The sequence below is a fragment of the Ambystoma mexicanum genome, chromosome 3p (genome assembly GCF_040938575.1).
Source record: "Ambystoma mexicanum isolate Mex_15411 chromosome 3p, UKY_AmexF1_1, whole genome shotgun sequence".
Classification (NCBI taxonomy): domain Eukaryota; kingdom Metazoa; phylum Chordata; class Amphibia; order Caudata; family Ambystomatidae; genus Ambystoma; species Ambystoma mexicanum.
In genome coordinates, this window is record NC_090925.1 from 948,657,318 (window position 1) to 948,684,834 (window position 27,517).

Genomic DNA, 27,517 nt, shown 5'->3' on the forward strand with positions numbered 1-27,517 from the left:
CCCTTGCTAGTCACAGCGATGCAGGTGTTCATGTGGCAGACCTGGGGAGTCCACAGTCCCATGGGACTGCATGGGAATGTTAGTTTGAGACACCAGCAGCTTTGCTAGCAGTGCCGGGGCTCCCAGCTCAGCCTGCCATGGCTGTTGCTCACTGTTGGGCAGTGCAGAGCTACCCTGGCAGCCAGTGTGATGGATCCTCATGAGTGTGCCGGTCCCAGTGACGTGTGCCGGTGACCTTACAGGCAAACTTATTTCTGGACTGCCACACTCAGCATGTGGGCCACTGTGTGAAGCCTTGTCATGTGGTTGGTAATGGGGCATGCATGGGAGGTATGTGACTTGCTTTGCAACATTTCGATTTGTTGGGGGGGGGGCGCAATGCTAGTGCTGGCTCAGATCTGGGTGATGTGGCCAGTGCTACGGCCATTTCAGTGCAGTGGTGTACAGGAGTTTGGGGGGGCAAGGTGGGCAGGTGTGTGGTTTATATTGGGGCGCTTTGTGTACTCAGGGCCTCAACAGGTGTCCCGGCTCCGGAATCCGCTGAACTGACTCCCTCTATTCTCTCTCTATTCTCCATATGTAGCACACTGCTGCACTTCTCCCAGGGCAGCAGCTTCAAGGGGGAGGATGGTCCGCTGCCTGTGGACGTGCAGTATCTGGTGTACTGCCACAATGTTAGGAACCCTCAAGCGGAGGTTGTCCCACCACTTGTGGAAGACCTTCACATTTCGTGGGGTGGTAGTCACGGCAGTCACCTTCCATGCCACTTCCTCCTATATGGCCTTTCTCCTCATCTGTGTGCTGCGGTGCTGGTCTTGGGAGTAGAGGTCCCCAGCATGCTCCACTATACAGTCGGCAAGCATGGATTTGGTCTCGGCAGGATAGCTCACCGGCAACGTGCTCGCCTTGGAAGCAAGACGACAAGGAGCAACACAGGTTCGATCCCGGGTCCACGCTTAGAAACCTCTCGGTATTATAAATATATCATATATCATATCATGTTCAGCTCTGCTTCTCCAAGGCGTGACTTGCGCTGGCAGATTTGTGGGATGCGTGATGTCATTTCATGTTTTTCAGTGGGCTCCAGCACTCTGTAGGGGTGGATGACTTCCAGAACAGGCAGACTAGAGTGGATTGTGATTTAAGTAATGGCTGCCAGACTCTTTACGGTTCCACCGATCACGGATATTTTTGGTTCTGGTGTTTCTGTGATGCCGCTGGTTACGGCATGCACACGGCAGAAGCGGATGCACTGCCCACCTTGGTGGCGGTGCAGCCGTCCCCGCCAGTGTTACAGTGATGGCCGTCCCACAAGTTCCACAAACCTGGGATCCGCGTGACTGTCAAGGCGTAATGCAACCTAGTTTCCAGCGGTGCACATTGCCGGAACCCGGTGGGACCGCCATCACGGTAACACCAGAATTTTTCCACATTACTCGTAATGAGTTGGGCAGCTATCTTCTTCCAACGGACTCAATGTGAGAAAAAAGTGTCCACCGGAAACGCAAAAAGAGAAAATGTCTCTCCAATTAGCAAAAAGTCTTAGTCTCTCTATGCTGCTCCCTTGCTTCACTCATTCTAAGGTTTCATGCAGCAATGATGTTCCCTGGAGTAGTTCTGGCTTTCTGGTTAGGGAGCTCTTAATGGATCATTTGGCGAATCTTGATCCCAAGATCTTCTGGAGTACATATCTAATAGTAGACAGTGGTTTCTATATATCTCCAGTCCTTAGATGACCAGAGCTGGAAAAGTATTAATTCAGGTGGCTTATGCAAAGGGGGATACTAGGTTGAAGGCATTATGGCCTGCCGCTTAATCCCACTTTCTCCCAGGGTCCTGTTCTCATAGCCTGTCTGCCGCTTTCGAATTGTTTTCTCAACGTAACCCTGTCTTTATGGGGGCCATTTCTTATTCCTTTTTTAGGTACCCTGGCTCCTCAAATCCCCCCCTTGACGCTTCGTCCCATTTTTGTACCATTTGCCACCACTCTAAGACCCCCTGTAAGCTTGGCCTGTGAATGTCCTCCTTTTCTTCTCTTAACCTCCTTACATCCTCTCCACTTCTTCTTTCAATACCTCCCCCTAGATGTTCTTCCATTTTCCTAATCTTTCCTTCACCACCACATCCTCCAATCCAATTCACTCTTCCTGCTTCTCTGCGTATACTTTCACCATTGCATCGGCTCCTCCATTCACCATCGCCTCGGCTCCTCCATTCACCATCGCCTCGGCTCCTCCTTTCACCATCGCCTCGGCTCCTCCTTTCATCGTTGCCTCGGCTCCTCCTTTCATCGTTGCCTCGGCTCCTTCAATAGCCTCTTTTCTCCAACTCTTGCCACACACTCACCTTTTTCACTCAATTCCCACACCTGTGCTCCGATTGGACTTCCTTATATATGCCTCTCTGTGTCTCCCCTGTGGCCAGGCTCTGTGAGGAACGCATGGTGGCAACAAATAAGAAAGACACAAGTGATCACAGTTCAAGGGTGTTTATTGAACAATGAATGCTGTATGCAGGTTGGAAAAGCACCTTTTCTAAACCTAACTCTAAGATGGGAGCATGTGTCAACCATCAAATGAAATAAGGCAGTCCTATTGGTGGTGTGTCAAAATAAAAGGGCCTATACTGAGAAACCTATTGCCAAACCTCGCAACTAATACCAAACAAGGGTGTGGGATGGTTTTCAAGAAAAGAAAGGAATGTTCTTAAATATGTCAGGATGCAGTAGCCTGGGTCTCCCTTCCCCATGTTTTGAGTACGGGTTAAGATGGGAGCTTGGAGCACAGTACAGTCTCTGGCTTCTCCAGCACGAGACGACAGTTCCAATGGCTGTTCTCAGGACCATCGCAATGCCTGTTTTCGGGACCATCGATGGCCAAGTCTCGTTTCCTTCGAAAGTCACTTGCCTTCAATGGCCTGACGTGTTCAATATGCAAAAACAAAAGTCCCTTTAACCAAATGAAAGTTTGTTAGGTTGATCATGATTCACGCCTGGGTCCCCCACTTCTGGGCGCTGACTCTTCACATATCGTATTCCTTAATTTATATATCAGTTATTTTCTTAAAGTTTGGATGATGGCTGCACCTCTGGATCTCTCTGCCAGGCTCAGACCCGTCTTCTCTTGCATCCCTCCTTCGGGTTCACTCTTGCCATCTCTTAACTTTTGCTTTCACTTTTTTCAATCTCGGGGTGACAACTTTTCACCCTTGGATCCCTCCCTGCCGGGCTCCGACCCCTCTCGATTGTTAGCCTCCCTTCACCGGACTTATTGTGGCTCTCGATCAGGGTGATAGTGGCTCACCCCTGGGTCCCACTCTTCTGGGCATTGACCCCTCTTTACTTTTAATGTTCTCCCTTTTACACCATTCAATGTTTGCAGGATTCACCACCCTTTCTTTCACACTGCTTGTAGATCAAAGTATTTCGATTGCACAGGGATGTTGCTTGCCCTGTGTATGACCACTTTGACCTATTTTGCTGGCCCTCCTACGGTCTTCTGGTAATTGTAGTTTAGGTTGGATGGGGATCGATCAGAGTCTCTTGAGTTAGCACCCACATGGTGCCGGTTTACTCCTTTAGCTGGTCTCCCCTTCACACTTTTTACAGTTTATTCAAAGTTGGTTGACCATGGTTCAAACTTGACACTCCTACTATTCTCATTCAACACAGCCGGTTCTTATTGGTTCACCCCTCGACTCATCGGCTGTGATGAACCGCTTGGCTTTTAGTTTCTCTGGAGTCAAGGCCGGTACCAAGGGAGCGGGAGCGTCCCTCGCTCCTGCTTATCGGCGTAAGCTTGCCCTTTACAGTGCCGATATGCAGGCCAGACTGTGCCAAAGACAGAAAAACAATCAAAAGGACAGGATAAAGGGTCCAGATTACTCTCCCAGAACCAAGGTGAAAATGAACACCACTTGTAGACAATACATAGACTTAATTGCAGGTTCCATAACTGACAAGAGAACATCTAGGATGTCATCCGACAAGTTTGATTCCTCGTATCTCAGCGTCTCAGTAGCCAAGCATGAAGGTCCAGGCTACTCAGGTTCTGATAGAGTACCTACCCCCTGTGACTAGGAAACAGATCATTCTTCTCCCTCACAAGGGATCAGAGAGGGCAGATGGACATGTCCAGCATCTCCCAGACCACTCGTCCACCAGGCCCTGTCTGGAGCTATCGGAATCAGTGTGGTCAGGAAATGAGGTTGAATGTCATCAATGCGTCCCCCAAAGCTTCCAGATGATGAAATTCCCCTGAGCAGAACAACTTGTATTTCCTGTTCCCATTGGAAGTGAAGTGAGCCACTTGAGGAGGCCGCCCAGCAAAAGAAAATCTCAAACTTCCTGGCAGAGCCCCCACCTGTGGGAGGCCGAAGTCTGCCTGCTCAAGGCAATCGCTGTGACATTCTCTTTTCTGGCAAGATGAGCAGTCTTCAGAGAGATATTGTTCTCAAGAGCCCAGAACCACAGTTGCATTGCTTCTCTGCATAGCAGCAAGGAACACGCTCCACCTTGCTTGTTGAATTCATGGCAAACGTGTTGTCCGCCAGGACCAGCAGGGTCCTACGCTTCACAGATCTGAGGAGGGCGACCATGGCCAGTCCGATCACCCTCAACTCCAGCAAAGTGATATGCTTCCGAGACTGAGGGTGACCACAGTCTGCTCACTTCCTCACAGGTGAGCGCCCCAACCTGCTGGTGATGGATCGGTGACCACTGTCATTTCGGGCAAGGGTTGTCGAAACTCAGCAATTCTCATGGCCCACCACAAAATGTTCTGAGACACCCGGCTCGATACCTGCACAAGGTCCGACATGTGGCCCTGAAACCGCAACCATTGGCGAGAAAGGAGGCACTGAAGCCATCTCATGCGCAGCCGAGCCTCTGGAACCACCAGGATGCGGTAGGCCATGAGGCCCAGTAGACGCAGAAAGGCCGAGGCATGGGCTTGTGGATTGAAGGACATTGACAATCCAGGAGATGTGCATCACTTGGTCCTCGGGTGGAAATGACTTGCCCAGGCGAGTGTGCAAGATTGCCCCAATAAATCTGATGGACTGGGACAGCGAAACCTGAGACTTTTTGAAGTTAAGGGAAAAGTCCAAGCTGTGCAATAGACTGCATGTATGCAGTAGATGCTCCGACACTAGGTCCGGGGAGCTAGCTTGGACGAGCCAGCCGTCCAGATCAGAAAATACATGAATGCCCTCCCCGCCTGAGGCGAGACACCACTACTGCTAGATGCTTAGTGAAAACCCCTGGAGCAGAAGAAAGACCAAACAGCAGGACACTGAACCAGTAGTAATTCTGGCACACTGCAAGCCTCAGGTGCTTACTGTGTCTTTGTTGTATGGGCACATGGAAATTGGCATCTTGAAGCTCCAGTGACACCAACCCGGCCTGCGGTTGGAGGTCTTGAAGGATCTAGGCCAGTGCAACCATTCGAATTGGTGCTTTTGTGGGTACCCATTAAGGAGCCTCAGATCCAGTATCTGACGCAAACAGTCCTCCGCCAGACCCAGAACGTATGTGGAATACCAGCGCTTGCTTTAATCCGAGTGCAGTACCAGTTCTATTGCGCTTTTGGGGAGAAAATGGCAGATTTCTGCGAGGACAGGATCCGGAGGCAAGGTGGTAGAGGGAGGTCAATAGTCCGGTGGACACTGCACAAAAGGGAGACAGTAAACTTCTTTAATAACCAGTAAGGCCCAGACAATGGATGTGGTCTGGGACCATTCTGAGCAGAAAATGGAAAGTCTCTGTTTTACAGAGGAATTGCAGCAGAAGGTCTTGCAAAGGTTTTGCACTCTGTGGGGCCAAGCGGGCAGTGGCCACAGACGATCCCACCCCTAGGGGCACCTCTATCTCTACCTCTCTCGTGAAGAATCAGTGCTGCAGCCCCTCTGGGGCCACCTGACCTGGGACCACATGGAATGTAGGAGGCGGAGGATCAATACCCCTAACCCATCGTAGACAAAGCAGAGGGCTGTGGGATGGCTAGACCCCAAAGGCTTTGCTGTAACTTGAGAGGACTACAACTTCTGAAGGACGCCATCTGCTTTAGCCTCGAACAGGTTTTGTCCATCAAACGGCATGTGTAACAGCTTTGCTTGCACATCCTGCACAAAGTCAGACATCCTCATCCAGGGGAGATGCCTGACCACTTGTGACCATGGATCGCATGATGTGTGAAGTCCACCTGCGGAATCTGTCAGGTAACTGCTCTGCCGTCCTGTTCCATGTACAGTAGTCATTCCTGAAGTGGAAATGAGAGACTGATGTGGGCACCACAGACCAAATGAGAACTTTACAGCATACATTAACTGCACGGAGGGCAAAGCTAGTAGATGCAAACACGCTCTTTCCAGAGGTGTCCAGTCTTTTACTCTGCCTATCAATTCTTCCATCACGATTTGGAATGAAAGACTCAATCAGAAAGCTTGCTCGCTAGGGAGTCAAATTAAGTTAATCTCAAAATATTGCAGATTCTCGCTTATGCTGCTACGAGACTTTTTAACAATGAAAGTGCAAGCTGCTCTTATCTACATTCTTGATATTTGTCCATTTGATTTAAGTTCCTATCTTGATTCCCTCCAAAGTCGACTTCTTAAAGGAGCCCTGCATGTGGCAATGGCAATCCCTAACTGTGTGATTAGGCATGAACTAAGTTTGATTTCATTATCATGTAGAGTGTTATGGCGTTTACTATCGAACTACACTAAGTTTCTAAACCCTCCAAATAATTGTTTATATAATGATTTACAACGCTTAATGGAAGAAAAAACAGTTTATTCTATTAACAGTTTTCAGAACCGTATGCAGGAGGTCTTGGACAGGCTTGGTGTAACACATAACGATCTCTGTATCAGACCTGCCTTTGTTAAAAAGAAACTGTTTGAAAATGATTGGATCCGAACTTTGGATCAATTGAAACTCTACTCTACTCTACTCTACATATACTGAATATGCTAAATTCACACAGAAGCGATTGCCATGTTGCAATTAAGTTTCCATATTGCCTTGTTTTTCCATGAGAGGTCTATTTATCTGCTTTAAGATTAATCAATTTAGAACTGAGGAGCGTTGTAGCCATTGGGCGGACATGCCGACCATCTATGCAATCTATGAAATGTAGGTTTCCCCACTGCCTTGAATCGCATGAAACCTTGAAGCACTTGGTGCTTGATTGTCCGCACTTCAAAACACCCCGCATGCACCTCCTAATGAAATTTGTTAATTTGGAATTTGTTGATTGCACTGCACTTTTATGGGACAGGGTTCTGGGAGACTTCATCACCCCTTTGGTTCAGGTCTAAACCCGTAGGCATGTAGGATGTGTTCCCTTGTGGGTGGCCCTATGGAATTGTACGATTGGACCGAATAAAAAGGTCCGACCCTACACAAAACCAGAAAAATGCTACCACCAAAGGTTCGAACACCAGAAGTTCGAACCTTTGGTGGTAGCATTTCAGGTAGGTATAATAAAAAAAAGGCTGCGGAGCCCCTTTTTTTTTCTCGGGTGTTGTGGGGGTGTCCTGCAGTCTTTTTTTTTTTTTATGCTTACCTGAAATGCTACCGCCAAAGGTTCGAACTTTTGGTATTCGAACCTTTGGTGGTAGCATTTTTTGGGCTTTTTGTACGGTCGGACCTTTTTATTCGATCCGATCGTACAATTCCCAAAGGTGAACAGGAAAGTAAAAAGAGGAGGAGAACTTGCAATAGCATACAAGGAACATTTGAAAATAAAAACAGATGAACCACTGAACATCAAAAACTGTGCATCCATAGTCCTTCACTTCTCAGTGAACCCCAAAACAAACCTCAAATTCATTCTGGTTTACAGACCACCGACATACGACGCAGCATTAGTTGACACCGCCATAGAAGCCATCACCAATCTAGCCATCGAGCATGAACACCTGATAATCTTCGGGGACTTCAACATTTGCTTTGAAGAAGAAAACGCAAACTCACTAAAATCGCTAGTCTACCAACTCAAGACAATGAAACTATGCCAGATGGTTAAAGGAGCAACACGCAGTGGGAAACACACTTGATTCAATATTTGCCAACAAAAACCTTATCACCACGGCACCACCAATACAGATACTCTGGAGAGACCGCCTCCTCATTTGTGATCATGTCCCAACTAAAGCAGCCCAAAAAACTTCCAATTATCATGAAAAGAAACTGGAAGGCCATCAAAGGTAGTAACTTAATAGAACAACTTGAACTAAAAAACCTTCAACCACTAACCTGGACCACTTGTCATTTTCCCACCTGGCAGCAACAACTTGGAACACCCTCCTGAAAGAAATACACAATACGTAGGATCACATAAAATTCAGAAAATTACTAAAAACTTGGCTCTTCCCCTCAGAATCAGACGGAAATGACTAGAAAAAACAGACACCACTGGAAATGAAACATGCCTCAAAAAGCGTACATGGAAGGAGGAAGCAGGGGAGGGAGGTAGCTCAGGATATACACATTCCCAAACAAAACATCTATGTTGGGAATCACCTAAAGGACAGGTACCTTAGCTGCAGACGGGGGAGCATTAACCAATAACTGGCACCCCATGAGGCCTTGAAGCTCCTGGATTCTGGAGGGTGGGGACCCCGCCCTAGGAGCTCGAGGAGGCAATGACACACACACACACACACACCCCTTGACAACCTAAGAGCAAATGCATCAACCATACTCCTTTCCAACCAGGGGTGGGGGGATGCCTTCACCACCTTCCTGCCCACAGACCGCTAGACAGTTACAGAGATGAGCCATGACTATGCACAGAACCCGGCAAATGATCCACCACAAAACACCCCAGTACATAGCACAGGCAGAGATACCTAAAATAAATGTCAAAACAACGAGGTAAGAAAAAGCCCCACTAACCTAACCACTAAACTCTCAACTTTCTGCATACACCTCACAAACACAACTACTACTTTGCACAGCAGCCCGCATGCACTTCACTACAATGCAACAAAACAAACCACGTAGTCCCCCACAAAAGCACATGGGAGTCTACCAATCTGTAAATCGCACCCATGATCAGTGAACAGATGCGGTCAACTGAACAACCCAACCCTCCCTCTACCTCTTCCCACTATTCCCTACTAACCCATCCTACACTCTTACCTTTCTGATCCGCCAGGGGACCACTCTGGTTGTGTTGATGCACAGTATAAATGACTTTTAGCATTAACATAAATGGACCTCCCCACAGATTCCTCATCGCCCTCCCTACCTGCCCCTCTGTGCCATGAGTGCTGGTGGATAATGGGTGTTACTGATGTCGTGGGTTGCAGTGTCCCGATGTATACTGGCCCGACGTCCTGAAGAGGCCTTGGTCGTAGCCGCGATGCACCCCCGATAGTGGAAACATTTCTGAACAACTGCTGCGCTGTGGATAGGATATCATAGACGAGGAATGCGTAGGAGGAATATCCATCAGAAAGAACATTACTGAGAGTTAAGTAATTTGTTCTTTTCTAAAATGATTCTAGTGATTCCCCATGTCCATTAATCCGAGTAAAGTGTCCTTACATTAAAACAAAAGAAAATATTTGTGTGGTTTTCTTTTCTCTTTCAACATATGTTATAGCTTCCATTGTTTACTTTGAACTACAGTTGTCCATTTTAAGTCAGTGTATTTACTTTTCCAATCTTTGTTTTTTTCTTCAGTTTAATATTTTCCTGAATCAAATAAATAGTTCATTGGTAGACTCAAACATGTTGGTGCGCTGCATTGCTTTGTCACTGGATAGATTTGAGAACCAGTCTGATGATATGAAAGGTAAGAAATTGGTTTATATTGTTTGAGATGCAGTGTATAGATTTTGAAAGCACTTATGTTCTGTTTTTTCAAGCGTGAAAGCAACAATAACCTAATTTACACTGTCAAGCATGCTTGGTTTGTTGCTTTCCATACAGTTGTAGGTACACATTAAATATCTGGGTTGCTGGTAGTTGCTTGGTCATATGTCTGTTAGGTTGGATGAGGTTGGGCTGAATGGTATGTTTAAAAAGCATGCAGGGAGAGTGAATAGAGGATGGTAAATGTGCGGATTGATGTGCCAAGAAGCAGCACTTTCAGGTACTTATTGACATCTGTTTCACAATGGAGAGCCTGTGTGATGGGGATTTGTATATCCTAGCGTTCACTGTGAATAGGCTTCCCACATTGATATTTGTACAGTGCCTGGTCACACAGTTTACGGCAGTGTGAGGAATCGGGAATGAAACTCAGACACAAGTTAGACATGGTTTTGACTAAAGACTTTTATTGATTAATAAAAAAAGGGGGTGGGGAAATGCTTTGCTGTCCCTGCACTAGAGGTGTTTTTCTCTACCTGAACTAAAAACTAAGCATCTGTCAGTGTCAGAATGTCCAAACCAAAACTGTCCTGTGTCCAAGGAACTATTGTGACCCTTACATTCTAAAGAAATTAATTTTTAAAGTGAAAAGGATAATGTCTTTGGCCTTTAGTGTTCTAGAAAAGTTCAAATGGGCAAAGAAATAAGTAACTCCAACAAAATGTCTCAAGGATATTGCTCCTTAATCCAGAGGGTGTCCCCCTTCCCCTGGATTCTTCTTCACATTGTCTGACAAATAACAGTTCTCGTCTTTTCATCAACACCAAAATCAGGCACAATTTTATTTGGTCTTCGTTTTGTCAGGATGCCTGGTCTACTCTCCTACAATTATCAAAAAAGGGTACCTTGTTGATGCCTTGCTCTACCCAGGTGGGTAATAATGTATATAAAACAAAAATGAGCAAGGTCATGAGATATCTGACTGCTGAACAAAGGATGAACACACTCCTTTGTGGGTTAAACCTTCACATGGTGGACACCAAATGCTATGAATAGTTTCTGACAAACATGTACCAGGACAGTTCTGAGCATTGCAATTGGATTTTTAATTGAATTGTGTTAAGAGGTTCAGAAGGCCAGCCTAGTTTCTTGGAACAGGGTAACCTCTGGACAAGCCAGACCAATCAGGGTGGCGATGGCGGCGGTCAAGACTTAGTCTCAAGAGGGGTGAGGGTGACTGAAAGACCTCAATGAGCACACAAAGCAAGGACACTTACAAATTACTCCAGACAGGTGTTATATTAAAAATATAGATGCATGTAACATCGACCATAGCAAAGAATCACAATAATACTAAATTAAACCAACACATCACAATCAATACAATATATATATACAAGACTGAGGGGTCTAAGGAATTAGGAGCACGTAGTATGTAGACCACCGAGATGGGAGCGTGGGGGGACCAGCAGTGCAAGTAATTATTAGTCCCAGTTCGACATCGGAAATTCACCTAACTTGGAGGAAGTCCGAGCCTTATGCTCAAAAGTACCTGCACGTGCTTGTGCCAATGGACAAAATAGGGTCTCTTCAAGGGTCTCAGGCAGTTCAGGAAGGTGACTGGAGCGATGAAGAACAGGTCCCCACTACTCAAGCAAGGCCTCCACTTGTGGGCAGAGGCAGGGTGAGAGTTCGGGATAGAGTTGCTATTTCGCAACAGCGGTAGAAAATAAACAGGCTCCTGCGAGGGGCCACCGGTTGGGGTATGGACTACTCACTGGTCCCCGATGCAGGCAGACCCAGACTTCTCCAGTTCAGTTCACGTTTCTGGCAGGTTCAGATGCGATAATCAAGACGTCTCGACACCGTGTAGCAGGATGCAGGGTCGAGGGTGTCCCAAATGCAGCGAATGTGCACAGGTTGTTACCACAGAAGGGCAACACGGCAACCGCGTTTACTCTGGTCCAGGCGCACTCGTCTCACTTCAGACCTGGGAATGCCAAGTGTACGAAATTCGGTGTGAGGGTGCCGTGGACGCAGTGCAAGCAGTAGACCAAGTTTCGAAGGCTTCCCCGAAACAGCGGCGGTGATAGAGCAAAACGTCCTGCGTAAGCTGGTCAGCCCACTGGTTGGCCCAGGGACACTTACGAAGAGGCTTACTTGCAGGGTTTGATGAAGGTGCCGGAAATAGTTGATCCCACTATTCCAATGGATCGAAGCGCCTTTGCAGACCTTCTAGGACGATCAGATGCAGAGGGATCTCGCAGGACGACAGCGGCTCCGGGTGCCAAACCTTCAGCGGGTCACCAGCGGTTCCTCGACTGAGCTTCTTGTTGCAGGATACTTGGCTCCTTATCCCTTGTTCGGTGTGAACTCAGGAGATCGAAATGGTAGTGGTGTTTTCAGCCTCCTCTTATCCAAAGTTCCCTTTGTGCCAAAACAGAGAAGACCCAATGGGAGATCTGCTCACAAACACTCACACCATACATGGACCTATCACGGACCACGGTGGTCCCAGGCATTCAGGACACTCCAGACTCTCTGGCACCCAGGATGTGTATTGGGAACAGACATCCCAGCCCACATCCTGGAGGCACACACAAGGCATGCAGAAGCCCACAAAAGCGTTGGGTTTCGCGGGAAAGTGCATGACCAAATAAGGACGGACCCGGGTCGGCTCAACCTGGGGAAGGTGAAGGGGCAAAACGGTCAGAGGACAGGACAAAGAACCTTGTGGCGTGGCCATTTCGGAGTCATGCTACCTATTCGTGCCAAACGCAGTAAGCGCGGTTAACATGGCAAAAAAGGGTTCAAAACACAAGAGAAACGATAGCTGCCACCAGTCCTGTCCTTGACACTTTTGCACAGTTCATAATAAGTCCAGCGAGAGTTTCTAGGGCCTTTGGAATGACTAGAGACCCAAGAGCGCGGTATAGTAAGTTACAGTGCACTCTTGTTTCATGTTGCACAGAAGCTGCAACATGAGGAAAGGACTAAGGGAAGCAAAGTCTCCCAGTACTGACTGTCTTAAGGGCATGTCAGTTTCCCCATAAGAATTGAGCGAAAGCCCAGAGGAGTGCGGCGGATGGCTGCGCTTCTCTGGCAAAGTCTAGATCAGGGTGTAAAACAGCAGCAAAAAGTTTGGGGGTTGACACATGGAGGGAAAATTGCATACAATCATGAAACCTTTCCTAACAAATTGCAATTAGTGTTTCTGGATACACTTAATTTGGAGCAACATAAGATATATCAGCATTTACACATTTTAACGGTGCAGTACCCAATTCATAGGGAACAAATGTTCAATATTTGTAGCGTCTTTCTATTGCTTCTACGTCCACTAAGGAGTCCTTGGGAAGGAGACTAGTGGACTTAGTGAGGTAATAGCATATTAAACAGCATAAATGCATCAAAACAATGTAGGGTTGAACGAAAACACACACAATATAACAAGTCAACACAACAGTGTTTTGGCCAAGGGGTGAGCTAGAATGAGCTCTGATGGTGTGGCCTTCATCAGGACGAGATATTCCATTGACAGAAGTATCTTATGGAGTCTGTTGGAGTAAACAGACAAGAGTGTTTTAGGAGTGAGTACATTCGTATAGATCTAGCAGAGGTAGGTGACTGAGTCAAAAAAGGAACCGGTGCTTGCCGGAACTTGGGAGCGCAGTGGCTCGTGGAGTATCGGTGTCAAAGTACACTGGAAGAATTTCAAGATCCTATATGTGGCCGTCCCTGTGGAAGTACCTGCTTCACATCTTTACTGCATGCTTCAATGTTGGGAGTCGTCGAGTTTGCTCTGCGAGCTACTTCTACTTTTGCTTGTGGTTTCGAAGGAAAAAGGTTTGATTTTTGTTCCAAAAAGAGCCTGTGTGCTCTTTTCTCCATCCTCTGACAGCAGGCATCCGTTGTCGGTGAATTTCAGCGCCCCTCAAGCCCTGCACCAAGTGCAGGCTACGGAATGTGTTTATGGAAGGCGAGCACCTACAATGTCTCTTCTGCCTACACCCAGACCATAAGGAGGTGCAGTGCGAGATATGCCTCAGGTTCTCCAAGAAGACGAGGGACAGGCACAGTAGAGTGGTGGCGTGGCTTAATGCTAAGGCCTCTGCCCCCTGCCTAGAACAGGGTCATGCCTCACCCAGGACCGGCTGGTCCGAGGAGCGGTTTTCAAAGTCCTTTGGGGGCCCAAGACAAGGCCAGGAACTGCAAGTCTTGAGTCCACCGGGGTCACCATAGAAGTGGGTCCCGAGGTGGATAGGGCGCAGTACACATCACCGTCTGCCTCCATTGCCAGCTGGCAGTCGAGCTCCTCCTCGAAAAGGAAATAATCTACCCCGGCTAAACTGCGGGAGAAGTCAGAGAAGCCACGGGCGGAGGAGAAGGCCGAACTGCCCAAGCAGGCACAATCAGCGCAGGCTAAGACTTTGTTGACGATCAGGTTGGTGGCAGCTGCTTTCACGACGGCTAAGGGAACAGACCCTGTGAAGGTAGCCCCTGCAGCACAGAAGATATCCTTGCCCCCTAGGTGTGACACCGCCACATTGACTTTGGCAAAGTCTGCTGGCCCGCCAGAAGAGGGAAAACTAGCTCGGGCCCCGGTTCAAACCCCACAGAGGGGGAAAAAGCAGAGGGCGAGGAAGCCCTGAAACAGCCTTCCCAGGCCGTGGCTCAAGCCATGGAGGTCTTGTCCACAGACGAGGACCATGGAGGTCTTGTCCACAGAAGAGGACGACGACGACGGAGAAGATGGCACAGGGCCTTGTTATCAAATTCCGCCAGCTCAGCCGAGGGATGTGTCTCTAAGCATTCTGTGGACCCATCACCCCTTAGTGTCGGAGATCCAGAAGAGGATGCCACCGGGCCCGGTTCCAGTCGTCCTCCAGGCTCCTGTTCAGCCTTCAATAAAGTAGAGGAATTGTCATCCGACGCCCCCATTTCAGCCTCTGCATCTGCGTCTGGTCCCTTCTTCCCCAGCAGACCCAGACACGGACCTATACGGCTACGACTGCGAACGACAAGATATTTGGAAGTGCCACCTAGGGCGTCCCCACCGGACAGGGTGGGGTTGTTCCACACCATGATCGCCAGAGCCTCCAAGCTTTTTCAGCTTGTGCCCGAAGAAACAAAAACGAGGGTTTCTTGTACCAGAGGGGCAAAGCCAGGAGGAAGACTATCATGGTGGTGCCCCTTCTGGACGAAGTGTTGGAAGAGGGCCTGGCCCTCATGAAGAACCCTTGCACAGCTCCACCCAAACGGGATAGCTGGAGAAGGAGTATCCGGTGCTGGACTCTCAGGCCAAGTGCCTGAGGTTGCAACCCTCGCCTGATTCGGTGGTATCGGCAGCTGCGAGTAAACTGTCGGCTAACTCGTTCATGTTGTCTTCCGTCCCTCCGGACAGCGAGGGGAAGAAGTTGGGCACCATGGGAAGGAAGGTGATTTACACCACGGCGGCCATGATCAAGGAGGCCAACGTGCTGGTGATCCTAGCCAGGTATGACAGGGAGCTGCGGTCCAAGCTGGGCCCTATCCTGGAGTTCCTCCCAGATGATAGAGGATGGAGGTTATCGCTCTTTTCGAGGCTGGGGAAGTTACGTCGATCACGCCATTACAGTGGCATTGGACGTCGCAGGCACAGGGTTCCGGCAGATGGGGAACAGTGTCTACCTTTGTCGATAAGGCTGGATGAAGGTCCCAAGTTTCCGACAGGAAGTCCAGGCGAAGATGTTGGACATGCCCTATGATGGAGAGAACTTGACTGGGAAGGTCGACGAGTCCCTCCAGGCCATCAAGGCAGATACGGAGACGGCTCGTTCGTTGGGTAGTCTCCAAAAGCAGCGCTCTTCTTTTCGCTCCTCCAGGGGAAAGTCAAGCATGTCTTCCAAAGGTTTCTCCTCTTCGTACCGTCAAACTTCCAGATCCACGTCCCAAGAAGCCTACAGAAGCTGTTTGCAGGCCTACGATAGCAAAGAACAGCGCTGTCGTCCACCGGGCAGGGCGCCAGCCCCGAAACTGGCCTGTACCGGCCGGGACATCGAGCCTCCACACGTGCACTCTCATGGGCAGCCAGCTGACGAGGTTCATAAGCGAGTGGAAGATGATCACCCCCGACAGATGGGTGCCTGGACGCTGTCGCCCAGGGACACTCCCTGGAGCTTCAACGCAGGTGTCCGCGGATCCCTCCGGTGTCCCATCAGGAGCAGCACATCCCTCAGCTCCTGAAAGAAGTACAAGCCATGCTGTGGAAAGGGACAATGAAGTAGTTCCCAATCAACTCTGGGGCTCCGGAGTCTATTCCAGATACTTTCTGGTCGGGAAGAAGACTGGGCTGGAGGCCCATCCTAGACCTACGATGTCTCAACAAGTACTTAGTCCCAAAAGTTCAGGATGGTCACATTGCAAAACATGCTCGGCCAACTGGAGGAAGGAGATTTCTTGACGTCACTGGACCTGGAGGAGACCTATTTCCACGTCCCCATTCACAGGAAACATTGAATGTTTCTGCCTTTCGTAGTGCAGGGCCAGCCCTACCAGTTCAAGGCCTTACCTTTTGGATTGAAGTTGACCCCCAGAGTGTTCACAAAATGCCTTGCACCAGTGGCGGCCCAACTACGTCTGCGGGGTATAAACGTATACCCATACCTCGACGACTGGCTCATCTGGTCCCGCTTGCGGGAGTTGGCCGTCAGACACATGGAAGCAACCCTCCAGCTACTGAAGCATCTGGTATTCTCCAACTATCAGAGGTCCTGCTTGACACCTTCACAGAACGCGCTGTTCCTAGGAGGCAGACTCCATACGGTGTCCTGCCTGCCGTCACCCTCTGAGGAGAGAGCAGCAGCCATTCAAGGGATGGTGTAGCTGCTGTTTGAGGACCGCCATGGTGCAAACCATCAAGTCGTTGCTCGGCATGATGTAATTCTGCATCTACCTCATCCGGTTCTGCAGGTTGCAGATGCGACCTCCAGGAGTTCCTGTATGCTCGCTGGATACAGGTATCCTGAAGCTTCACAGACAAGATCACCCTGGGAGAGTTCTGTTGGGTGAAAAGGTGGTGGGGCGTCCCCTCCAACATTGCCCGGGGCACAGGATTTCATAACCCTTCATACCAGGAGACGGTCACCACAGACTCTTCCCTGGAAGGCTGGGGAGCCCACACCGGACGTTTGCATGCCAGAGGCCTGTGGCTACGGAGGAGAAGGCTCTCCATATGAACATCCTGGAGCTAGAGGCAGTGTTCTGGGGCCTCAAGTCATTCCTTCCGTCTCAAAAGGGCAAGTTGGTGAGGATATTCACGGACAACACCACCACAATGTTCTACATCAGGAAACTGGGGGGCACCCCATCCCCAGCGCTCTCCAAGGAAGCGCAGGACTTGTGGCGCTGGGCAGTTGAACAAGAGATGTTCCTCGTTTCCCTTCACATGGCAGGAGTCAAGATCACCATTGCAGACTCCCTCAGCAGGAAGTTGCGCTCCTGTCTCAAGTGGGAACTTCATCAGGACAAGGTGGACCTCCTCTTAGTCAAGTGGGGCAAGCCCCAGATCGGTCCGTTTACGATGACGGCAATCTCAAAATGCCAGCAGATTCCACAAACCAAGGAGCCTGGGGGACGCATTCTCCTTCCCGTAGAAAGGCCTGTTTCTGTAAGCGCTTCCTCCTTTGCCTTCCCTGCTACGAGTCATCAACACATTCACAGTGCCAATGCAGGATGATACTCAGGCAGACAGATTTGGTACCTGGACCTTCTCAGCCTTTTCAGCGTTGCCTCTGGTCAGGCTGCCAGTAGTTCTGTATCTTCTCACCAGAGAAGGAGGGGCAATCCTACATCACGACCCAGGATCGCTGAACCTGAGGGCTTGGCGCCTGCAGCCCTAGAGTTTGGAGGATGAGTTGCCAGCGGACTGCAGGGAGGTCCCCGCAAAAACCAGGGCGTCATCGACCTTGAAGTGCTGCGGTCACAAGTGGAAGCTTTTCGCTACTTGGTGCTGGTCACAGAAGAGGGTCACGGTACCACAGATCCTGCCGTACTTGCTATCCTTGGCCAAGGCAGGACTGGCGCACGCCTCCATCAAGGTACATCTGGCAGCGATCTCCCGTTACACCAGGAAGGTCTTCACTTTGGTTCCATCGACTAGTCAAGGAGTTTCTTGAAGGGATTTTCATAAATGTTCCGCCAGTGAAGGCTCAAGCCCTAGCGTGGAAACTCGCGTGTTTCTGACGAGGCTCACAGGTGCCCCCTTTGAGCCTCTGCATCAGGCTCTGCTTAAGTTACTTTTGTGGAAAACTCCTTTCCGAGGTGATATCCAGGCCCTATCCTACAAACAACCATACCTGACTTTCCACGAATCGAGAGTGGTGCTACGTACGCACTCCTCATTCATGCCGAAAGTTCTGTCGAAATTCCACCTCAAAAAGCCTTCGGTGTTGCCTGGTTTTTTCCCCGAAACCTTGCTCGCCGCATTCACTGGACGTGGCTCGTTCCCTGAAGTTCTACGTCACACGCAGTGTTTTCGGAATACTTTACAGCTGTTTGTGAACTTTGGTCCTGCAAGACAATGGAAGGCCTTGTCCAAGACTTCATTTTCAAGATGGCCCTCCGGCTGCATCACGCACTGTCATCGGTTGGCTAACGGACTGCTGCCTAGCTGTCCAAGAGCCCACTCAACTAGAGCGATTGCTGCGACAACAGCATTCCTGTCTGGTGTGCACCTGCTCGACATCTGCAGGGCTGCTAGTGGAGATCCACTCAGACCTTCACAAAATTCTCCTGCGTCAAATGTGAATCCAGGGAGGAGTCAGATTTGGCCAAGCAGTGCTACACAAGCTGTTTGCTTGAGGCGAGTCTGTTGCAGGGTTAAGTGTAATTGCTACTGTTGAGTCTTGCCACCTCCTGTGGTTGTGTTATGTTGGACTGCTATATATTCGTTATTCATGAGCATGTGAATCCATGCCAGGCCCCATGCTGGAGAAGGAACAGGTTACTTACCTGTACCTATTGTACTCTTATGTCCCGTCCCCTTTCTTCCATGCTGTATGGGCATCCCTTGTGACGGAGAGACGCAACCCGCAACCTTTTTCACCCGAAAAATCTTCTTCCCCTATAAATTAAGGGGCGTGTGGAGGTTGCGACCCTGGGTGCATGCACTCGCCTGACTCCACCCACTGGCCCTACTCCTCAGTCCACTTTTCCCCATCGACGGGAATGGGCCGAATTCACCAGCGCTCCTGGGTTTGGCTTCGGCCGTGTAATACCACATGCTTTTCCCCGGATATTCTTCTATCTTTTTCTTTTCAATAGGTACTTGGTCCTCCAAAGCCATGTTCCTCCCCGGTGCATGTCAACTTCAGCGGGCTTCAGCAGGTGTCCAGCCTGCGAGGGTCTCTTCCCCACACCCTTTGCCTCAGCTGCCTTGGCCCCGACCGCAGCTGGGAAGGTTGTCCGCGTGGGACGTGCCTACTCCATGTGCACTGAAGAACAGGCTAGCTAGGTGGAGGATGCTCTTCCAGAGCCTCCAGAGGCCCTGAAGGACTTTCTCAAACATCGCTCGCGGTCAAAGGTAAGGCCTCTATTTACTATTGCATCCTATAAAGGCGACTCCTTCCCACAGAAGCGCCCGACCGGGAGTAACCTTTAAGGTTCTAGTACCAGCACACGTACCAAGGCTAGTCCAGCTACCGGCCTCACGGTCAAGCGGTCTCCGGATCCTTCCGTGGTCGTTGCTGAGGGACCGCAAGTTTTTTTTACCGGGATTACTGCCGAGGGGCAACGCCCTAGTACTGGCACACGTTCCGAGGCTAGTCCAGCTACCGGCCTCAAAACCGAGGGGTCTCCGGATCATTCTGGTGTTGATGCTGAGGGACTGCAAGGTTGGTTACTGGGATTACTCCTGAGGGGCAACGCCCTAGTACCGGCATCATGGCCGAGGGGGCGCCTTGACACATCACTACCGGCAGCTCTTTTGAGGGCAATAGTCCTTCCAGGTCACGGCCTGAGGTGCGGGATATGCCTTATGTTCCAGCACCAAGTGTCTAGAACAGGGCTGGTTCCAGCGAGCCAGCACCACGACTTTGGCACGCAGCTCGACAACATGACCACTGCCCCAGACAAGAAGGCTGCACGTCCGATACCCCCTGTGGGAGAGCGGATGGAATAACGAGTCACAAGGTGGGACTGGTGCCAACCAGGTGCGTGACCTACAGTTTATCCATCAGTGGCACAGGGCAGGTTTCCCCTGCTTCCCAGGTAGAGTTTGCCACAGCAGCCGTTAGCTGCTCAGTCAATATCGCCTGCCAACTCTACAGCCTCCGAAGACAGGTTATTTGGAAGGTTCCTAGTGCTGATGCGAGCTCCCTGGATGGGAGCCATCCTCTGGGATGCCATCAGGGACATGGTCACCCCACCGACACCTATAGTCATTCCTCCTATGGCTCCGGTGCCAGAGACCTCAGCTCAACCACCACTGGCTCAGCTGATTCAGACTTCCCTACCTCCCACAGTATAGGTGGTTCAATACCAGCCTCCGCAGCAGCCACCGGCTCTGGTTTCCAACCCGCAGCCCATGGCACCCAGAACTCCTCCACCAGTTCCGGACCCTCAGAGCACTCTGCTGGACACCGACAAGGAGGAGGACCCCAACACACCAGCTTCAGCCAGGGCCTTCCACGAACGCCTTGCAGGTTTGGCAGAATATGTGGGCCTTCCTCAGCCCAAGGTAGAGCATCCCGAGGAGGGGGTCTTGGCAGAAGTCATCACCCTAAGACCCCCTACCAAAACAGGGATCCCGATGCAGAAAGACGTAATTGCCCTGGCCAAGAAGAGGTGGCTCAAGCCGCACTTGGCCCAACCTCTCAATCGACGCTTAAGACGGCAAGTATAGACAGATGGAGGGGGATACACTCTTGCTTTCGGCGCATCCTCAGTCGCACTCTTCCATGATTGCTGCAGCGTCACTCTATTTTAAGCCTCAGTCGTCTTCAGCCTCTTCAGCCACCTTGTCCTTGACGCTGCTAGGAAAGAAGGAGAAGATCTTGGAGGCGTATGGACAAAAGCTGTACTCCAACGCCTCATTGCATCCCAGAAGTTCTGCCACAAAGCCAAGCGCACTTCAAGGCTGGCCTAGGAGAAGCCAAGCTCGTAGCACAGGACATCATGGAGTCCACCGTGGCCCACATCGATACCGCTGGCCAGGCTATCTGCATTGCCATGGACATAAGGACAGCCTGGCTATGGACTACTAAATTAATCCTGATGTTCACAAACACATATTGGACCTTCCATTCGAGGGTAGTGACCTCTCCACTACACCCAGTCGCAGCAACGCTCTGACAAGGGGCTGGCGTTTGGCAGCTTCCACTGCTTCCATGAACGGAAGTCCAGGCAACCTGACCATTCTCTGAGTCGGCACCGGAGGAAACAACAAAAAGTGCGGACAAGGGGTCTTTCCAATCCCCCTCCTCCGCAACAGCTTCTGAGGGAAAGAAGGCATGACACGCCCCTTTGGGTCCACGTGTATCTGGTGGGGGGCAGGCTTGCCTTTCAAATGCAAAATTGGGCGCCAGAATTATTCGGACCCCTGGACCCCTCCTTAGTCTCCACGTGGTACCACCTACCAGTACCTTCCTATCCTCCTCCCTCCCCTCGTCTCCCACAGATTGGGACAACTCTGCTGGTGGAGATCCGGGTCTCTCGTCGAGAGCAAGGCAGTGGAAGAAGTCCCAGCCTCCCAGCGAGGATTGGGCTTCTATTCCAGGATTTTCGCCATACAGAATAGAACCAGGCTGGCCTTAGAGTTGTGTTGGACCTTTCCACCCTCAATCTCTCCTCCCTCTTCAAAAATTCAAGATCGTTAAGCCAGCTCTTATTGCGGAAACATTGGACAGGGGAGTCTGGATGTGCTCCCTAGATCTGAAGAACGCTTGTCTACAGATCCCGATTTGGCAGCTGCATCGTTCCTTGCTGCTCTGCAGGATCAGGGGCTGCCATTTCCAACACAAGGTGCTACCCTTTGGCCTCAGCTCGGCGCCAAGGGTATTTACCAGGTTAATGAATGCATTGGCAGCCCTCCTCAGGGCCCAGGGCGACTGGCTCGTTCGGCCCCCTTCTCCGGAAGCAGTTCACCATACATCCTCCGCACTGATGAACAACACGACCTGGGGTTCACTATCAAGTCTCGGCTGCAGCACAAGCAGAGCCTGATCTTCTTGTTTGGGCCTCATCTGGCACGAGAGCTCTGTGAGAGTCTTTCCCTCGGAGGACAAGATTGCGGCCATCAAGAGAGCCACAGCTCACTTCCTCTCCAGGCCAGTGACCTTAGCCTGGTGGTACCAACACCTATTGGGTCTTATGGTAGTGGTCCTGTTAGTTGTACCCCACACGAGGCACAGGGTGAGGAAATTGCAGCTGCACTTCGCAGCCTCATGGTATCAGGAGAAGGGCTCCCAGGAGGACTGTACCTGGTGGCAGGACAAGCACTTCAGACAGCCGGCCCCTCAGGTCACAGTCACTACAGACTCTTCCCTAGAGGGCAGGGGAGCCCCCTGGACAACCACAGCGTCCATGGAGTCTGGACTTTGCAGGAGTCGCATCAATTGGCTAGAATTAATGCCCATAGGGCTGGCTCTCAAGGCCTTTCTCCCTCTTATCGAAGGCAAGACGATTCTTAGCCAGACAGACAACCCCACCAGCATGTACTAGGTCAACAAGCAGGGGGGGTACCAGATCCCCTCCGCTGTGCAACCTCGCAGTCAGCATGTGGGAATGGGCTCAGGAAAACATCTACCTCATGGCTGTCCACCTCCCGGGGCAATCCAACCTGGAAGTGGACAGGCTCTGCAGACCGGGGGCCGACAATTACGAGCTCCTGGCCCAGCAGGGGGGCAGGGTACTCCACCCTGCTCCTCACAAACTAGCCCTTGCAGCGCTGATCCTGAGCAGGTCACGCTGAAAAACAGGAGCCTATCTCAAGCTAACCTAGAGGTCATCCAGGGCGCTAGAAGCAAGGCTACTAGGTGCCAATATAAGAGTAAATAGTCTACATTCTGTCATTGGACCGACTCTAGGGAGATCGACCCTCTTAAGTGCTCATTGGACAACATGCTCTCCTTTTCGGCACACCTCGCCCACTCCGGCGTACAGGTGGATACTTGCCGCACCTATCTGGCAGCCATAGGGGCTTACATGAATTCTGAGGGCCTCTTCTCCTCCAACCCGGTGGTCAAGCGACATCTGGCAGACCTCCACAAGCCTTACCCGCCTATAAAGAAACCACACCCTGTGCAGTATCTTAATGTTGTGTTGGGCGCCTTGGCATCAGTCTGGTCACCGTAAAGACAGCCCTGCTCATGGGCCTCACCTCAGCTTGCAGAATTAGCGAGATCCAGGCTCTGGTGGCTTCAGAGCCCTACACTACCTTTCACCAGGATAAGGTCGTCCTGCGAAATGCACCCTGTGTTCCTACCCAAGGTGATTTCCTCCTTCCATCTCAACGAGGAAATAGTCTTACACACTTTCTTCGCCGACCCCAAGGACGAGCCTCAGAGGATCTGGCACCGTCTGGATGTCAGACACGTGCTGAAATACTACCTGGGCAGAACCAAGGACTTCCGCAAGTCTGACGCCTTTTTGTCACTCTCGATGGGTCAAGGACTGGTTACCAGGACTCCAAAGCCTCCATAGCAAGGTGGATGGTCATAGCCATCAAGGAGGCCTACAAGGGACAGCACAAACCTGTGCCAGCTAACTTACATGCCCATGCGGTCAGAGCCAAGGCCACGGCATTCCAACAGCATGTGCTGTGGCAGGTCATCAGCAGGGCGGCTACCTTGGCCTTGCCTTGGGCTTTCTGTGAGCACTACTGTTTGGATGCCGCCTCTAGGTCAGACACAGCGTTCGGGCAGGCAGTTCTAAGAAACCTGTTTTCTTAAGGAGGGTCTGCTCCACCCTGGGGCTACATTCAGTTGTAATCGCCCATACAGTATGGAGGAAAGGGGACGGGACGTAAGAGTAATTAATTAAGTTACTCACCGTAGTGACTAACATACTCTTAGTCCATAGTCCCCTTTACTACTTAAGTCCCACCACCCCCCCCCCCCCCCAATAATACTGGTTTCATTAGGCAATGCTGAAAATTGTCGACGGGTCAATGTGGACTGAGGAGTGGCGCCTGTGGGCGGAGTCAGGCGAGCTCATGCTCCCAGGCCCACGCGTGGAAGAAGATTTTTCTGGCGAGAAAAGTTCTGTCTCCGGTCCCACTGTATGGAGGAAAGGGGACTATGGACTAAGAGTATGTTTGTCACTACGGCGAGTAACTATTAATTTCTCCAGCATGGGTCCGGCATGGATTCACACGCAAACCCTCCCTCCACCCCTCTGCGGTGGCTCTTGGTCATACTGCCACGTTACATGCTTACCAGATTTGAATATGGCTGCCAGATGAGGGGCTTAGAGTGAGGACTGTCATTGGATGGGGGCAGTATGACCCAGAAGACAGTGATTGGTTTAAAGGAGAATTACAGTTTGTAAGCCAAAGTGAAACTGTTTTTTTCTTTTACCAAGACTGATGGCAGGGAATATTTGTGAGCATGTGAATCCTTGCCAGAACCATACTGGAGAACAATAGTTACAGGTTCCTTATGCCGTTCTTGAGGGTTTATTTCCACCATGCTAATTTGTGGTTCCAGCGTGGGATTTGAATTTGGTTTTGACATTTCTTACGGGAACTCTGCTTGAGCCCTTCCGTTTATGTTCTATTAGTTTGATCCCCTGTAAAGGTGATTTTTCTGGTTGCCATCACGTCCGCGAGACGGGTGAGTGAGCTCCAGGTGTTATCTGTTAAACCACCTTATTTGGTTTACTCCGAGAGGGTGTCATTGAGTGAGACCCACATTTCTTCCAAGGTGGATCATTCTCTGCATCTCAGAATGCTACGATCTGTCTGGAAAGGATGTGCCACAAGGTCTCAACCCATTGTAACAGAGGAGTGGCTGCCACCACGGCCCTCCAGAAGGGAGTTCCTGTCCTTGACATGTGTCAGTCTGATGCCCGTTTTGGTAGGGAGGTCCTCCAGAGGTTTTTGACCAAGGTGGTGTCCTTGCTCTTTTCCCTTCTCCAGATCTTCTTACTGCTTTGGGATCCTATCATAGATGATGAATCCATGGGAGGAAGGAATCCATCAGAAGAACAAATTGCGTACCTCAGTAATGTTCTTTCTGATGTATGCATTCATCCCATGCATTCTTCATCGCCCTCCCTACCTGTCCTTCTTGGCGGAAGGCCAGTAAACCAACGGCATCTCAGTATATACTGGCCCGACATTCTGTCTGTCGCAGGACACATTGAGGTGTCGTAGAGAGCTGACGTGAAGCTGTGATGAGCCCCCTGGCTGCCTTGAGGATAGCATATCATAGATGAGGAATATGTGGGAGGAACAGACATAAACTAAATTGCAGAGAGTAAGTAATTTGTTCTTCGAGTGGATTGTGTCCTCCAACGTATTCCTCATCTTAGATGTATTCCATCCAGCTTTAGATGCTTCGGGAAAAAAATTCGCCGGAGGGCGCAGTGTGTCAATGTCGAGTCGATGGCCCCTCGAAGGCCTCCGTCGAGGGTGACGTCATCGGGTGTATAAGCACGCGTGGCGCCCGTCGGCCTCAGTTCTGTTTTTTCGCAGTATACGTTGCTTCGGAGTTTCGGCGCGCCTCGAGTTCTGTGACAAATAGCAAATATACGAATATTTCCTTGTCATCAACGCCGACCACGACCCTGAGATCGGGTTTCAAAAAGTGCAAGTCGTGTGGTTCAAAAATATCAATCACAGACCCGCACCGAGAGTGTTTGTGGTGCCTCGGAGAAGGCCACGACATGGAGGCCTGCACAAAGTGTCAGGCGATGACGGGAAAAGCCTTGCAAGAGAGGAGGGGAAAACTACAGGTATGTCGCAAATCCGACCGTAAAGCCTCTAGTGTCGAGGTCCTGTGAGGAGAAATCGCCTCGATGCAAAAGGCATCGGTCCAGGTCCTGAAGCGATTCCCATCGCTCGTCGACAAAAAAATCGAAGAAACGACGCCACAAGCCCCCATCCACTTCGTCCTCGGACGAATCCCCAAAAAGGATGAAATGTCCCAATAAACATTCATCATCCAAAGAATGGGAAGCATTCAGGGTCAAAATGATGGAGGTGTTCAAGAAAGCAAAGCCTCGGTCCGCGCCTTCCTCGGAAGCCGGCAGGGAGCGTCATCGCTTTGACACTCGCGCGCCCTCGAGCCCGGGTGATCGAAAGAGGAAGGATGGAGAACCTTCTAGGACGCCGAGCGAGAAAAGCCGCTCGAGTCGAGTCGACCGCTCGAGGTCACCAAAGCCGTCCGAGACCGAACACACCTCAAAGGGCAAGTCTTCGAAGAGCGCCTCGACGCCGGCGCCGTCAAAGACGGGTATTACGTCGACGCCTTTTCAACGTCGACCCCGAAGCCTTCGGCGCCGAAACCTCCAGTTCGACAAAATCAGCTTGAAAATGAGAAGGCTACAAGACCTGTAATGCCTTCAGGACCCATTAATACTCCTCCTCCACCTCTCCCAGAAAAGGTTGTCAAACCTCTTCCTAGGAAGGAGTTCTTCAAGTCTCTGACCTCAGTTTTTGAGGAACAGGAGATGTCTGATGAGGAGAATGTACCTTTTGGGCTGGAATATGGCACCCCAAATGTCCTAAAATGCCTGATTTCAGATGAAAGCAATCACTACACAATGCAAGTGGTATTGATACATCTCCTGAAAATGACTTTGGTAGGCCAGAACCAGGAGAACATGCCAGTCCATCATACCGTCAGTAAATGACAAAGGTAATAATTATTTAGGATGGGCCAGACCTCCAGCCTAATTCATCCAAGATGATCTAACGGACATATTGGATCATGGTCCTACTGAAGACCCAATACTACCTTTTCACGTAGCCTTGAAAGATAGGGTGGCCTGAAAATTGGGAGACTCAGGATTCTATTCCACCAGTGAATAAATCCCTTACTTCAAAATACCGCCCTGCCAATAGCGACCCAGGCTATCTATCTCAACACCCCACTCCCGAGAGTTTGGTCATACAGGCAGCCACAGCTTCTAACAAACTGGCGTACCCTTCTATCCCTCCGGAGGGGGATGAATAAGCGTGTGGATGGCTGGGCACGGAAGGCATTTTCAGCTGGGAATATGGCGTTAAAATCAGCCAACTCCACATGTGCCTTGGCAAAGTTTTTTGTACACTCTGTGGGAGTGCATTGCGATGGCGACGGAGCACATACCAGAAGGGGATGAAAGGGAAGGATTCCTAGCCATCGATAGAGATGAATGGAGGCTATGCAGGAATCCTTTGAATCTGGATTGGACACTGTAGATAGTGTGAGCAGGTCCATGGGAACTAGCACGGTAATGCGCAGATTTGCATGTTTACAGAAGTCGGGCTTCGCACCAGACGTGCAGAACCGTCTCCTAAACATGTCCTTTGATGAGTCTCATCTTTTTGGCAGCAAGGCTGACGAGAGCCTTGAGAGGTTGCAGACCTCAAAGGCAGCTGCCATTAGGCAACCTCAGCCTTTTTGTGCACCAGGACAATCTTGGAGGGGATGATCCTATCGTTACTATTCCTCATATGGAAAGACGAGAAGAATGGCCAGTCCAGTGGGCCAGAGAAAGGCCACTCGCGGT

General features: G+C 50.4%; 1 protein-coding gene across 1 annotated transcript in view; it reads left to right on the forward strand.

The window, feature by feature from the left end:
• Window positions 1-27,517, forward strand: part of TRPC4AP (transient receptor potential cation channel subfamily C member 4 associated protein) — a 1,405,828-nt gene that overhangs the window by 1,162,299 nt on the left and 216,012 nt on the right. Inside the window, exon 16 of the mRNA XM_069652258.1 lies at window positions 9,692-9,803. Coding sequence (XP_069508359.1) covers window positions 9,692-9,803 — 112 coding nt within the window. The remainder of the gene's footprint in view (window positions 1-9,691; window positions 9,804-27,517) is intronic.